We start from the raw sequence: 14,000 nt of genomic DNA on the forward strand, positions 1-14,000 counted from the left end.
TTGGAAAGTGATGAGTGAAGCAGTTCTTTTTGCACAAGCTGGTCCCACCGTAGATACCCTGCTCTGTCATCACGCGCAGTGGCCTAGCACGGCACCGGGCTGGCTGGGTGGAGGCCGTGGCAGTACTGCGCAGGGTTGCAGCCCTTCTGTATCCAGGAAACCAGCTGTGGCTGGAGACTGGATCAGTGCATCCAGCCTGGAGTGGTCTGATTAAACATAGACTCAAGAGATCTTTACTGACAAAATAATAATAATAAAATAAAAAAAAAAAAACACCAGCTGCAGAATTCATCTTACAAAGCAAGCAACCCAGTGAGCAGAAAGTAAAAGCATTTTATGCAAAAGCCTGTGCTCCCTGGGAGGAGCTCACAGCTGATGGTTTTCCTAACAAAGAGGAGGGACCGGTCCTGGCTTCATTAGAAACCCTTAACTCCCAATGCCCAGTGCCCAAAGATCTGAGTAATTAAAAAGTCCGGCCCCTGCAAAGTCTCCCACAGTCGAGCCGGTGAGACCGGGCTTCTAGCTGACTGCAGGGGCGGTGAATGCCGTCTAGCAAGCAGAATCTTAAAATACCCAGGATGCAGACTCATTTGATCTCTTCAGGACTATATTGTAATCATGGATACACGTGATGCACATTTCACATTTCCAAAGGTTTCTTTTGCTTTTTATTTTATTCTTTTGGCTCATCCCACATCCTGGAATGAAGAAGGCCACAGCATGACAGTGCAAAAAGGATGCAGGGACTTCAAGCTCTCTTGAAAATGATGTTTTCCTTTGTGCTTTTCCGTTTCCTATTGTTTTTCTGTGCACTACTGGCTTCCAACATGCTTTGTTCTGGAACACCTTTCACTGTGTCTAATGTACTGCAATATTGTATGGTCTTTGTAATGTATATTGTCTTCAGAATAACATGAAATGTGGGTTTGGAGATTTTTGATGGTTGTATTTAATGCAATGTTATAGTTGTACTGTTGAATCTTACATGTATGATGGTGGGTTTAAAGTAGTATAAAAAATTCAGAATACTTGTGAAAAAACTTGCACAAGGCATGATTCATTTAAAAATTGTTAAAGCCCTATTCAGATTCTACAAATTTATTTCCAAAGATGGCTGTGAGATTCAGTTTTACAACTCTGAATGCTCCATACTCGTCATGCTCTACCCATGAGCAGGAATGGAAGTCACAGTGGAGAGACCCTAAACATAAAAATCATTATGAGTCAGAAGAAAATGATTTTTTTTTGAAAGTGAAATCATCACAGGGTAAAATTAACTGACCAAAAACTAAAGCCATAATCTTTAAATTTTATTTTAATTTGGTCATTAGTCCTCTTTTGTAGTACGTTTCTTTTTAAAACTTGTGAATTTCTTTTAAGTCAATGCATTATTCTTCAATTGTTTTAGAAATTAGCACATAGGGCCTTACTAAAACAAAAAAAAATGAAATGATTTTTTCTCTGCTGCTCATCAAAACCACGTTTTCTAGATCAGTCCCCAACACATGCTTGGAAATTATGCATTATTCATGGTTAAGCATTTTAAGATGAGATCATCCTCCTCCATCCCAAGGCAGCTTCTCTTGGGGTAGGGGACCCAAATGTTAGGGAAGGGCGCAGTGGAAAAAGTTACAAGGTGATCCCAACGATCTCTGAGCCCACACCCACTGCCACCATCCCTCAGCCCCTTCAGGGGAGGATTGACGTAGTAGGAGAAATGGAAAAGGTGTCTGTAATTTAACGGGGGCCCAAATCCTGAGAAAGCCCATTCAGCTCAGCCACAGTTAGAGAGGCAGGAAATGGTGGTCCACAGCAGTGTTTCATCAGGGATCCAGGAACTTTCGCACTTCAATGGGGTAAATTTTTCTCATTTTTAAAACAGTCAGTTTTCTTAATGCAGAAGAATTAGTGGAAAACATTGAACTTGGAAGATGATGAAAATTTAAGCTGCAGAGTTTAGAATCAATTGGAGGAGGACTTATTAAATGGTAAGAAGATGAACTTTTTAAAGAGCAGAAAAGCATTAATATCCAGCCAAGTAAGTTGACGTAAAAAGGGCAATGTTTTTTCATGAATCAGGCCTTAGTGACTATAGTCACCTGGTGCTTTCTAAGTGTATACAGATAATTTCTATCATCGGTTGTTTCATAGCTTTGATGTGTAGTATCTCTTTATAGGATGCAATTTTGAGACACAGTCTGCACCTTACTCTCAATTAGGCAAGTATCCCTATTGTAATTGTTACTTCTACTTGTGTGATTGGTGTGCTCACAATTTCCTTTTCAAAATAAATGGCAGCAGCTTATCTTACATCAATAAAATTGTCTAATTGTCATTCTAACTCCGTTATCAGTTTCTCAAATTCTTGGAGGAAATGGGAAAGATGCCTGTATTTTTTAATGTTATAGCCCAAACTTACCTCTCCCCACTCCCTACCCCCACCCCCAGTTTTTATAAGTCAACCTAAAGCCCTCTTTATGAGCCCTAATGCAGATAACGATACGAGTCAGACCGACTGTTGCAGTGTGTGCCGTATTGTAGACTGAGCTCTTTTTGGGTAGTCGTCTATCAAAAGAGGCATGCTTTCTTATCGATGTCACTTTTGCTTCCTGTTTCTCTCCCCCATGCCTTTCACTTGGGACGCCCACAGTTGACATTAAAAAGCTGTTGGCAGGTATGGAATCAGCTTACTCTGTTGTGAATAGCAAAGACCGGAGTGCATGCGAGGTGGCTCACAGGTGTAATAAATCAGGAACTCTGTCTCGCCAGACGGTGTTATTTGTAGGCAGCTTTTAGAATTTGGGGCATAACAACTTGTAGGAAGACATCATTCTGTCTGCACCTACTATCCACAAAGGCTTCGGCTCTGGCAAAACATTGTGCGGTTAGTTTTAGGAGTAACACACAGTCTGTATGTTCAGTATGGAGGAAGCAAAGTGTCCTGCACCCAAGTCACAGTCGCTCATGAAAATCAGTTGACGTTGCAGATAGCCTCACAGCCCATGAGCTTTCCTTAGAGCCAAGGTAACTGTCAAAGTGAGTAGATTCCAGCACTTCTGCCGAAGGGATATTTCCTGCCTTCACTCCGTGTGTTTTATCCCCCCTCCATCCAGGGCTCTAGATCCTAGCCTCCCTGCCTCAGGGGTCACACAGGCTTAGTGCATCCCCTCTCCCTTTATGCCTCTGGTGCACTGTTCTGCCGGTCACCAGGCGAAGGAACTTACACCTTCCAAAACCGATGCCACTTCACTCCCGGATCAGCTGGTGGGGAGTGCAGTCTAAGCCAGGTAACCCCTGCTGAATCGGTCGTGTGTCCTCTGCCTGCTTCTGGGGCAGAGAGTACCAGCTCCCAGGACGTGCCCCTGTCTGCTCACTCACGGCCTCTCCGGCCCCAGGCACGTCCCCGCCCCCGCATGGCAGCATGAAAACGCAACACAGTGCACCTCACCCGCCCAGGAGTGTGTTCTGATGCTCAGCTTGCCGGGTGCACCTTAGTAACCCAGTTCCTCTCTGTTCTTCCCAGTGGCCTGGTTCGCTTTTGACCCTGGCTCGGCGCACTCAGACATCATCTTCTCCAATGACAACCTGACGGTGACCTGCAGCAGCTACGATGACCGGGTGGTGCTGGGGAAGACCGGCTTCTCCAAGGGCGTGCACTACTGGGAGCTCACGGTAGACCGCTATGACAACCACCCTGATCCTGCCTTTGGCGTGGCTCGCATCGACGTGACGAAGGATGTGATGTTAGGAAAGGACGACAAAGCCTGGGCAATGTATGTGGACAATAACCGGAGCTGGTTCATGCACAGCAACTCGCACACAAACAGGTACCCTGCAGCCCCCAAACCAAGCCTTCTTCACGTTGGCTTCCGGTCAGGAGAGCGAGCCCAAGTTCAAAGCCTTCTTACAAGGGCAACATTAAGGAAGTGCAGCAGGGGCTGGGCTTCATTAAGAAGCACAGGCGATGCACTGCTCTTAGTGGAGTCTGTACTGGTGGCTTATTTTCTGCATTGCTGAACCCCACCTGTGGCCTGAAACTCAGAGTACCCAGGCATAGCCATCGTAAACCACCCAAGATTCTGAAACCTACACCTGCAGCGCGTCAGAAAAGTGCTTGGGGGACAAGTCGCCTCATGTTTCCGAACCTCAGTTAACAAAGCCACCAAACTGGGATAATAATATTTTCCCACACAGAAATGTTCTAGAGATGAAATGAGATGTGTGAAGATGTCTCCTACTGGAGACACCTGAAAACATAGCGACCATGCTTGTTACGCTAGTTAACAACACTTCTACTCAGAACAGAAGCTGCTCCTTAAACCAAGGCTTAGGGATGCCGATCAGGATAGCTTTGTACTCGGAGAATCCTCTCAATGTATGAAAGAAGACATCCAGTTTGCTGAGACTAAGAGAATACAGTAGTTTCCTTAAGGTTTCCTTCTGGCGCCAAAATATAGAAATTATAATTTAATACATACTTTCCATTTTCCCCCTGGTCTTCTGTTTTCATTAAGTTGTGTTCTTTTCACAGATTTCCTAAGCAGAGAATGTCTTTTGTTTATCCCCCAGGATACGTTCTCATTGGTGTTGCTGCAGTGGCGGGGTCGGGGGTGGGGGGAATCCAGCTTTGTATTTGAGTGGTAGAGTTACAGACAGAAAGAGGGAGAGACAGAGAGGTCTTCCATCCACTGGTTCACTCCCCAAATGGCCCCAACAGCCCAGAGCTGTGCCGACTGGAAGGAGCCAGGAGCTTCCTCTGGGTCTCTCACTTGGGTGCAGGGGCCCAAGCACTTGGGCCATCTTCCACTGCTTTCCCAGGCCATAGCAGAGAGCTGGATCAGGAGAGGAGCAGCCAGGACTCAAACCGGGGTTCATATGGGATGCCAGCACCAGAGGCGGAAGATTAATCTGCACCCCAGCGCTGGCCCCATGCACTCTTCCAACTAAGGGAGTAGAGACGCGGCTGTCTTCAGTGGTTGACATTTTGGGGAACTCTCTGACACAGGATTCCTTTACATCACCAATACCCCATGCTTACATTTTCCCTTTTTGCCTCTTTCCTTTGGAGGAAAGGAGTGGATAAGTAACACTACCAGCACACGAAGCAGAGAAACACGTTCTTAAGGCCGAACACGTCTGCTTGCTTGCTAACTGCATGTCACTTGTGCTGTCACTGTTAAACCTGGGAATGACAAGATGCTATTTGTAAACCTGTCCTTCAGTGGCTGTGAACAGCCAATATTCTGCACGCAAGAGGAAATGAATGGCAATTCTGAAATTCCTGTGCTCTGCTGAGATGAGGAGGAAGTTCAGTATTGTTAGAGAAGGAACAAACACAAAACTGATCGTCCATGTTTAATAGTATTTTGCGAGTCCATCAACTGAAGCACAAGACAGAGTTTTGTGAGATCAGTGAAATGCAGGTTCCTTAACACCACTACATTTCCTGTCATGTAATTACCTCCCCTCGCTGGGAAGAATCCCCTTCTGCAGTGTTGTCACTTTAAGGACAACCTCTAACTTCTTAGTTGAAATTCAACATGCTAAAAATTAGCATCTTTCTGGAATGAATTTTCCATTTCATGGGTAGCATAAAACCCCAAATCCAATTTTTATGCATATGCTGTAGGTTCAACCTAAGAGCTTCTTCATTTTGACGTTCAGATTAAGTTGTTTTATATTTAACGACGCTTCATAGCTACAGTGAGAGCGCTGAGAGCTGGAAGCCTGTGTTTTCTGCTGCTGGGCCCAGTGGCAGTGGCGCTGTGTGAACGAATTCAGTCGCAGCGACGCAGAGCAGCTCATGCCTTCTCGTCAGGGGCAGCTCTCTCCCCCGAGGGAGGGACAATGGGTGGGATGAGGACAAAACTGTGCAACCTTTTTATATCTACATGAATCACAGACACAGTCAGCACATACACAAGCGTGTGGTATTAAAACACTGTGCGGCGGGATCATTAGGAGAAAACAATGTTTAAAAAGCCTGGGGGGGTGGTAGGGGCAGTAATTTGAAACAGGCTGAAAAGCACTGGTTTAATTAACTATTTTAAAAAAGAAGAAAAGAGGAGCTTCTAGAATGAAACCTACTCATTTTCTTTTCCCACAGAACCGAGGGAGGGATTGGAAAAGGGGCCACCGTCGGGGTCCTCCTCGACTTAAACAGAAAAACGTTGACGTTTTTTATCAACGATGAACAGCAAGGTCCCATTGCGTTCGAGAACGTGGAGGGCCTCTTCTTCCCTGCCGTCAGCCTCAACAGGAACGTGCAGGTAAGCACCTCGCCCCCGGAAGCCGACGCTGCTCCCGCCGCCGCAGCATCCGAGGCTGCTGGTGGGCAGCCGGGGCAGACCCCAGAGAAAAGCTGAGAGCGTAAGGCCGAGGCTGTGGCTCGGAGGACAGGGGAGAGGGGCCCGACGTGCACAACCGATGTGACTCCACGTCGGCCTGAGCCCCTTCTTTATACGGGGGACTTCACAAAGGACATGGGAAAGTGGAATTCAAAGACAAATTTATTTTGGTGCCCAAAACTTTGAAATCCAGACATGTCATCACAACGTTGATGGAAAATGCACATTATGAAAAAACTATGCATGATCTCAAATTTTTTGGCACCAAATTGTACTTATCTTTTAATTCCCGTTTTTTCCATGAACATTGCGCAGTACCCTCATACTTGACCACGGTGTAGTTAACAGCACGTGGGAAAGTGGAAGTCTTCCTGGTGGCTAATGATCATCCCTCCAAGTTTTAGCTTCACCTCCAAGAGTGAGAAGACTTTAACCAACTAGCATGAAAACAAACGCAACAAGAGGTGAAGATGTAGCTGGAAGTTGTCAGTTTCAAGATCAGAAAATCTGAGCCTCTTCTCTGTGCTCTTGTCCAGCTTAGTCAGGTGCCATGAGAGTAGAAAACCCAGTTCCTGAGGGCCGGCACCGTGGCTCATTCGGTTAATCCTCGGCCTGCGGCGCCAGCATCCCATATGGGCGCCAGGTTCTAGTCCCGGTTGCTCCTCTTCCAGTCCAGCTCTCTGCTGTGGCCCAGGAAGGCAGTAGAGGATGGCCCAAGTGCACGGGAGACCAGGAGGAAGCACCTGGCTCCTGGCTTCGGATCGGCATAGCTGCAGCCATTGCAACCATTTGGGGGTGAACCAGCGGATGGAAGACCTTTCTCTCTGTCTCTCTCTCTCTCTCTCACTGTCTAACTCTATCTGTCAAATATAAAAAGAAAACCTAGTTCCTGCCTTAAGACAGTTACTTATGATTTACTGTAGATATGAAACAAGTTCCTCTGATTCATTCATTCATCAAACAAATACATATAGAGTGCCTTTAACATATCAGTGCGGGGGAGGGATAAAAATCATTAGCTCTCACTGTGGTTACAAGAGACAGGTGAAGACTTGTAAGCGTAATGATAGCATTAGTTATACAGTGTGTCAGAAAGAGAAGAGTACAGTGGAGAGAAGACCCAGGATGAGCAAAGGAATCGAGAGAGTGCTGGGCTGTGGAAGGCACCTGGAGTCTGATACAGGAGGGCCGGTACAGGTAGGCCTTCCTGCAGGCACAGGTGAACCGAGCTTGGGCAGCGGGGAACGAGCTGTGCAGAGCCTTCCGGGCAGAGGGAGCAGCCAGTGCAAAGGGCCTGAGGCCTCCCAGAGGCAGGGAAGGGCAGAGAGGCCAGTGCGCTGCGAGTGGAATGAGAGGGCTCAGAGCCCAGCCAGCCACCATCAGGACTCAGGATGGAGGATTTCACCCTCCTGAGCTGAACCTCCCATTAGCAGCCATCAACCTCATCCAACCAATGGCTGCCTGAGGACAGGGCATGAGAATCAAGTGACTGCAGGTGATTTTTAGAAACTCACTATTGTCTAACTCACTGAGCCCTGCCTTCTGTCTTCAGCCTCTTTCCGAGAGGCTGAAATCTAATCTCTCCAAGTTCAGCCTTCACATGGTAAGAAATAAAACCATCAATTTCCCTAGAAGAGAAATGCAGGAAGACCTCGTTCAGAGCTCTCCAAGTTTTTTAGCTGTTTCTTTCCAAAGAATGTCATACTGGATGCGCCTTAGGGATGTCCAGAATGTTCTGAGTATCTATAGACAAAGGCACTGACAAGGAAAGACAGGGTGAGCATCCCCAGTCTGAAAATTCAACATCTGAAATCCTCCAAATCCCAGAAGGGTTTTTTCTTTTAAGTTTATTTGTTTATTTTTATTTGAAAGGCAGAGCCATGGAGAGAGAAAGTAAGAGATCTTCCATCCGCTGGCTTACTCCCTAAATACCTGCAACAGCCTAGGCTGGGCCAGGCGAAGCTGGAACTCCATCCAGGTCTCCCACATGGGTGGTAGAGACCCACGTCCTTGAGCCATCCTCTGCTGCCTCCCAGTGTGCACAATAGCAGGGTGCCGGATCTGAAGTAAAGTTGGGGTGCTGATATGGGATACAGGCATCCCAAGCAGTGGCTTAACCACTGCGCCAGTGCCCTCCCCCAGAAGATTTTTAAAGTTTTATTTATTTATCTGAGAGACGGAAAGACAGATGGACAGACTGAGAGAGAGAGAGAGCTCCCGTTTGCTAGTTCAGTCCCCAGATTCCCACAGCATCATGGGCTGGGGCCAGGTCAAGGGCTGATGCCAGGAGCCAAGAACAAAACCCAGGTCTGCCATGTGAGTGGCAGGGATTCAGTTACTTGTGCCATCCCAGTTGCCTCCCAGGGTCTTCACTGGTAGGAAGCTGGAACTGGGAACCAGAGCTGGAACTTAAACTCAGGCTCTCCAGTTTGGATGTAGGCTTCTTCACCAATAAGCTAAGTCCCTGCTCCCTAAAACCTGAGGATACTTAGAAAGTTTCAGGTCCTGGAGCATTTTGGATTTCAGACTCTGGGATCAGAGACGCGCAACAAGTAAAGTGGGTGCAAGTCTTCCAGAATCTAGAAATCTCCCAAATTCTGTTAAGGCTTTTTAGTCCCAGGCATTTCAGGGAAGATGTCTTCCACCTGTACTGCATGACATGGTTAACAGCCTTGCCCACGCAGCTACTCACTGAGGCTTGAGATGGAACAGGAGTTGGCCAAACAGTACAAGAGTACTTCAGAGAATTCATAGAAAATTGAATTAAAAGATAAGTTTATTTTGGTACAAGAAATCTGAAATCCATGCATGCAAGGGGTCTTCAGAAGGTTCATAAAAATGCACATTATGGAAACACTTTGTACGAAGTTCCACATTTTTTGCACCAACATAAACTTAATTCAGTTTTCCACAGACCTTTGGAGTACCCCGTGTTAATAAACCTATGTTTCAGCCGGCGCCACGGCTCACTAGGCTAATCCTCCGCCTGCAGCGCCGGCACACCGGGTTCTAGTCCCAGTCGGGGCGCTGGATTCTGTCCCGGTTGCTCCTCTTCCAGGCCAGCTCTCTGCTATGGCCTGGGAGTGCAGTGGAGGATGGCCCAAGTACTTGGGCCCTGCACCCGCATGAGAGACCAGGAGGAAGCACCTGGCTCCTGGCTTCGGATCAGCGCAGCGCATCGGCCGTAGCAGCCATTTGCGGGGTGAACCAATGGAAGGAAGACCTTTCTCTCTGTCTCTCTCTCTCTCTCTCTCTCTCTCTCACTGTCTAACTCTGCCTGTCAAAAAAAATAAATAAATAAACAAATCTATGTTTCTTCATAGCTGACAGTCACCTGTCCAACCTCAGGAAGAGGGGCTTGCCCTGGCTGGAATAACCGGGGTCCCTTAATGAGGAAGGGACTGTCTCTGCCATGGGTCCTGTAGAGGCTCCTGCGGTGCGGCTGGCCAGCGTGGCTTCAGGCGGGTTCAGCGCCCTGTTGACATTCATAAGGAGCACAGTCTCCCCGCAGCTTATAAAAGAGGTGCGTGGCTGAGAACCACGGTCATGGACGGGCAAGGTCTTCAAAGAGTGCATGGAAAATGCTCACTGAAAAAATACGATTTCAGAATTTTTTGTGCCAACATAAACCTTTCAGTTCCATTTTTCCATGAACTTTTCAAAGTACCCTCATTTTATCAAACACCACCAGGAGTTGAGGGCCCACCACGGTGGCCAGGCCGATTTCTGCTGCGGTTCTCTTCGATGCCCACTGAAACAGATGCTAAAGGGAAGCAAACAGATCGCATGTTGGGTTAGAGGCACACCCACTGTGCACCGTGTACTGGGGTGGGGGTTCCCGTGGGGCCTCGCGGCACTCACAGTCTCGTTCCCCAGGTCACGCTTCACACCGGGCTGCAGGTCCCCGACTTCTACTCCAGCAGAGCGTCAATAGCCTAAGGATGTGCGTGGAGGCGCCAGCTGCCCGTCTCACCTCCGCCTGCGAGAGCCAGGGCGAGGCGCTCAGCCAGCCGCACAGAGAGGTACAGCGAGCAGGCGGGAGAAGGAGAGGCGGGGGAAGACAGCTGGTCCTCCACGGTCTTCACACCCACAGCTCTGCCCTTACCCCTCCACGTCTCCCCACCACTGCCATGCCTGTGTTCGCTTCCATATCCAGAGATTCTAACCAACCACGGACCCAGACAGCCCGCCACGCCACTTCGCCACCCCCAGGTTTTGCTTTGATTTAATTTAAGTTTCTCTGTAGGTGAGTTCTATTTTGCTTCTCGTCCGATCATGTTATTGGTGACTTATTGAACTGGCACTGCCCGGAGAATGTTCTCCCAATAACTATTTTCTTGAGCTTTCTGTTGGGAAAGAGGTGGTAGGGGGAGGTAGGGAAGAAAGAGCTGAATTTGGAGCTTGCAGCTCACTCCCTGGACTGCCCTGTTCCCTCCCATGCAGCGTCAGCTCTCATTATTGGGAGGTGGGCAGAGTGAGCCTAGCGCTGAGAACTTTCACCACCCACTGAAGCACAAAGGTTCAGCCACACAGGTTTAAATCACGCTAGGATCATTAAGATGGCCCCATCATTGGGGCAGGCCTTGCTACGAAATCGGCAAGCCAGGGGACTTGATGATTTGGGACTCCTTTACAAATTTTTAACGGAGAACATACTATGGACCAGGCACTGTGTTTTAATTCAACACTGTGGAGACACAGAGCTGGGTGAACAGGTGCGCTTCCTGCCTCCTGGAGCTTATAGTCTAGTGGGAGAATGAAGCAAAACTAAAATGATTATAAATTTGCGTTTGTAGCAGACAGGAAATAGACAAAGGTCAAAGAAGCTGCTTGGCGAGAGTTTTCATGTTCCCTAGAACAATGGTAAAAATCCACGTATTCTGGCTGTAGCACCAGAAACGGACCAACTCAAGGCCTTTTCCACTGTGTTGTCTTTAATCGTGGTACCTGCTACCATTCATCACAGGGCCTTTCTCTGGCAGAAACGGTGTCAGCATTCGTATGTGTTGATGCTACAACTATGCTAAGCCTTAAAAGTGGATGGCATAAAGGAAACTAGTGACCCGAGGGCACAGGCCCCGTTCTCAGGAACCGGGGGTCCTGGGTGGAGTGGGCACTGTCACACTCTCAGGATACACACGCCATCCCCATGTAACACTCTCTGTGCCTGTCACAGGAAGCTCATGCATTCTGCTGCTACTTACAACCTTACTTCCCGGAGTAGTGCGAACAATGCTGGGAAAACATCAGCTTGCGTGTCAGCCCCATGACGGAGAGCAGAACAGCAGCGCAATGTAGTCACAGTGCTTCTCACTTCCAGACATGGACTTAGCCAAGTGGCCCTTCTGATTCCTTGTCTGACATCAGTCACGTGTTAGGAAAAGTAGGCTCTGGAAAGAAGTTCTGATTAGCTATCCAAATAGTTTCCAGTGAGCTAAAATGTTCACCATGAAAACAAATAATAATAACAAATAGAAGGAAAGGGATAGGATGGAAAAGCTAACAAATTAAAGTTTTTGGGGAAAGTAATATATGTAAATAGCTAATGGTTTACTTCTGTGCTTCCTTTATTTTGATGATTTCTATAGGTTATAATGATTTTCTAGTTAACTGTACCTAATTTATTGAATGGGTGCTATCCTGTTAATGTCCATCTTGGTTTTCCTTGGCTACAACTCTGTTGCGGGACAACACTCGTTGCTATTTGATTTACTCGATGGCTGGGCCGCTGTGGCCTCATAGTTACCCTTGTACTTTACTAAAATCCTCCTGGTAATTAGGTCTCCAGTGACTTGTAACATGTAGCTTACACGGAATCACGGCTAGAGACGCACAATGCTACTGTACTAGAAAAAAAGTCATCCTTTCTGGTGTGCCAATAAATGATTTTTATGAGAGAACAAAATGTCTCTTTTGAATTTCTTAGCCTTTGCCCACTAGTGGTGACAGTTCACCCTCACCAGAACAACGCTGCAGGGACAGTGTATAGCCAGGAAGTCCCCCAGAGCTCAAGAGTAGGTGCCCTTCCACCCATTGGCACGTAGCACTGTCTCCTGATCTTACTGAATCCTAAGTAGTTGTGCAGCGGCCACAGCTGAGATGCTTGGGGAGCTGGGGAGTCTTCCTCTAAGATCTGGGGACATACTTCAGTAAACCTGCTTCTGAAAATGACCACAAATTTGTGCTACCTAGTAGAGTAGCACTGACTTTTTCAAACCTGGCTCCTTTAGCATTTCTTTGTACTAAATAGTACTAAATAGTACAATGTTTTCAAATCATTACAACATTATTGATTCCCCTTACATTGCTTTTCAAAGGAACTACTTTTATTATTAAAAGAATATGACTCAGGCCGGCGCCACAGCTCAATAGGCTAATCCTCTGCCTTGCAGCGCCGGTACACCGGGTTCTAGTCCCGGTCGGGGCACTGGATTCTGTCCTGGTTGCTCCTCTTCCAGGCCAGCTCTCTGCTGTGGCCCGGGAAGGCAGTGGAGGATGGCCCAAGTCCTTGGGCCCTGCACCCGCATGGGAGACCAGGAGAAGCACCTGGCTCCTGCCTTCAGATCAGCACGGTGCGCCAGCCACAGCGCACCGGCTGCAGCGGCCATTGGAGGGTGAACCAACAGCAAAGGAAGACCTTTCTCTCTGTCTCTCTCTCTCACTGTCCACTCTGCCTGTCAAAAAAAAAAAAAAATGTGACCCAGGTTGCAATCCTCCAGAGAGGACTGGGTGCAGTTGGGAACTGCTTTTGGTGATTGTCCATCCTGATTTTTGCCCATTCTTCCTGCCTCTCCTGCTACTAGGAGATTTTTTTTCTTTTCCCTCTATTTGACCCATCTGTCTCCTTCCAGTTTTGTTCTCTCTATTCACTGCCTAGTGGGCCACGTGACACATTTTTTGCTCTTCCCATTGCGATAAGGTTAGTGGAAGTCGGGATCCTTGGCCTCTTCACATAGGAGTGTTTACGTGATTTGCAAGGAATGGTCCTATTTCCCGGAAATGAGATGCTTTTGCTTCTGCTTCTAATGGGTGCATTAATCTTTGGCCCATCTCTTCAACTCACTCGTAAGATAGGGCAGCTTGCCACTGAATTGGAATTTCTAATTATGAATCAAGGAATTATAATAATTAAACAAAGAAGTGCTTGGGTCACACCTTATAATTTTCATGAACATGCAAAAGACACCTGCATGTGTTCCTCAAATATAGGTGCCAGGTATGTCTGCCAAAACTGGTGCTGACGGAAGCCAGGGTCCCATGCCATGGGGGCTCCCTAACTCATGGATTTATTTGAAGAACCAGGCATTGGGATAAACACAGAATGTGGAGTCCTGAGTACTGGAGACCTGATTAAATGCACAAACATCGTTCTGGACTCTTCCATGCATTAATTGCTTCTCCATGCTGCCACAGCTGGGCTAAGAAAAGCTACAGAACTATTCATTTGTACAAGCATGTGAGGCACTCCTCTAAGGAAGGGGGCGGGGGAGGGACCAAAACTTTATCAAATTCCCATTGCAGAATAGATATCACAGAATTAGGTAAAGGCAATGGTTGCATAATCTTGTGAATATAGCAAAACCTCTGAGATGTTTAAGGGAATGGAATATATGGCATGTGAACTATATTTCAATATGAAAAAAAGAGAGAAAA

At 47.3% G+C, this 14,000-nt stretch overlaps 1 protein-coding gene across 8 annotated transcripts in view; it reads left to right on the top strand.

The window, feature by feature from the left end:
* TRIM9 (tripartite motif containing 9) overlaps window positions 1-12,252 on the top strand; it is a 112,556-nt gene extending 100,304 nt beyond the window's left edge. For 3 of the 8 annotated variants that reach the window (XM_008269647.4, XM_008269649.4, XM_017348289.3), the window contains 5 exons: window positions 2,178-2,219; window positions 2,651-2,674; window positions 3,524-3,827; window positions 6,107-6,269; window positions 10,224-12,252. In XM_008269647.4, coding sequence (XP_008267869.2) covers window positions 2,178-2,219; window positions 2,651-2,674; window positions 3,524-3,827; window positions 6,107-6,269; window positions 10,224-10,286 — 596 coding nt within the window. In that variant the 3' untranslated portion in view covers window positions 10,287-12,252. The remainder of the gene's footprint in view (window positions 1-2,177; window positions 2,220-2,650; window positions 2,675-3,523; window positions 3,828-6,106; window positions 6,270-10,223) is intronic. The other 5 variants (XM_002718240.5, XM_017348290.3, XM_008269648.4 and 2 more) reach the window with 3 other exon arrangements.
* The last annotated feature ends 1,748 nt before the right edge of the window (window positions 12,253-14,000 follow it).

Source organism: Oryctolagus cuniculus, chromosome 12 (assembly GCF_964237555.1).
Source record: "Oryctolagus cuniculus chromosome 12, mOryCun1.1, whole genome shotgun sequence".
In the NCBI taxonomy this organism is placed as follows: domain Eukaryota; kingdom Metazoa; phylum Chordata; class Mammalia; order Lagomorpha; family Leporidae; genus Oryctolagus; species Oryctolagus cuniculus.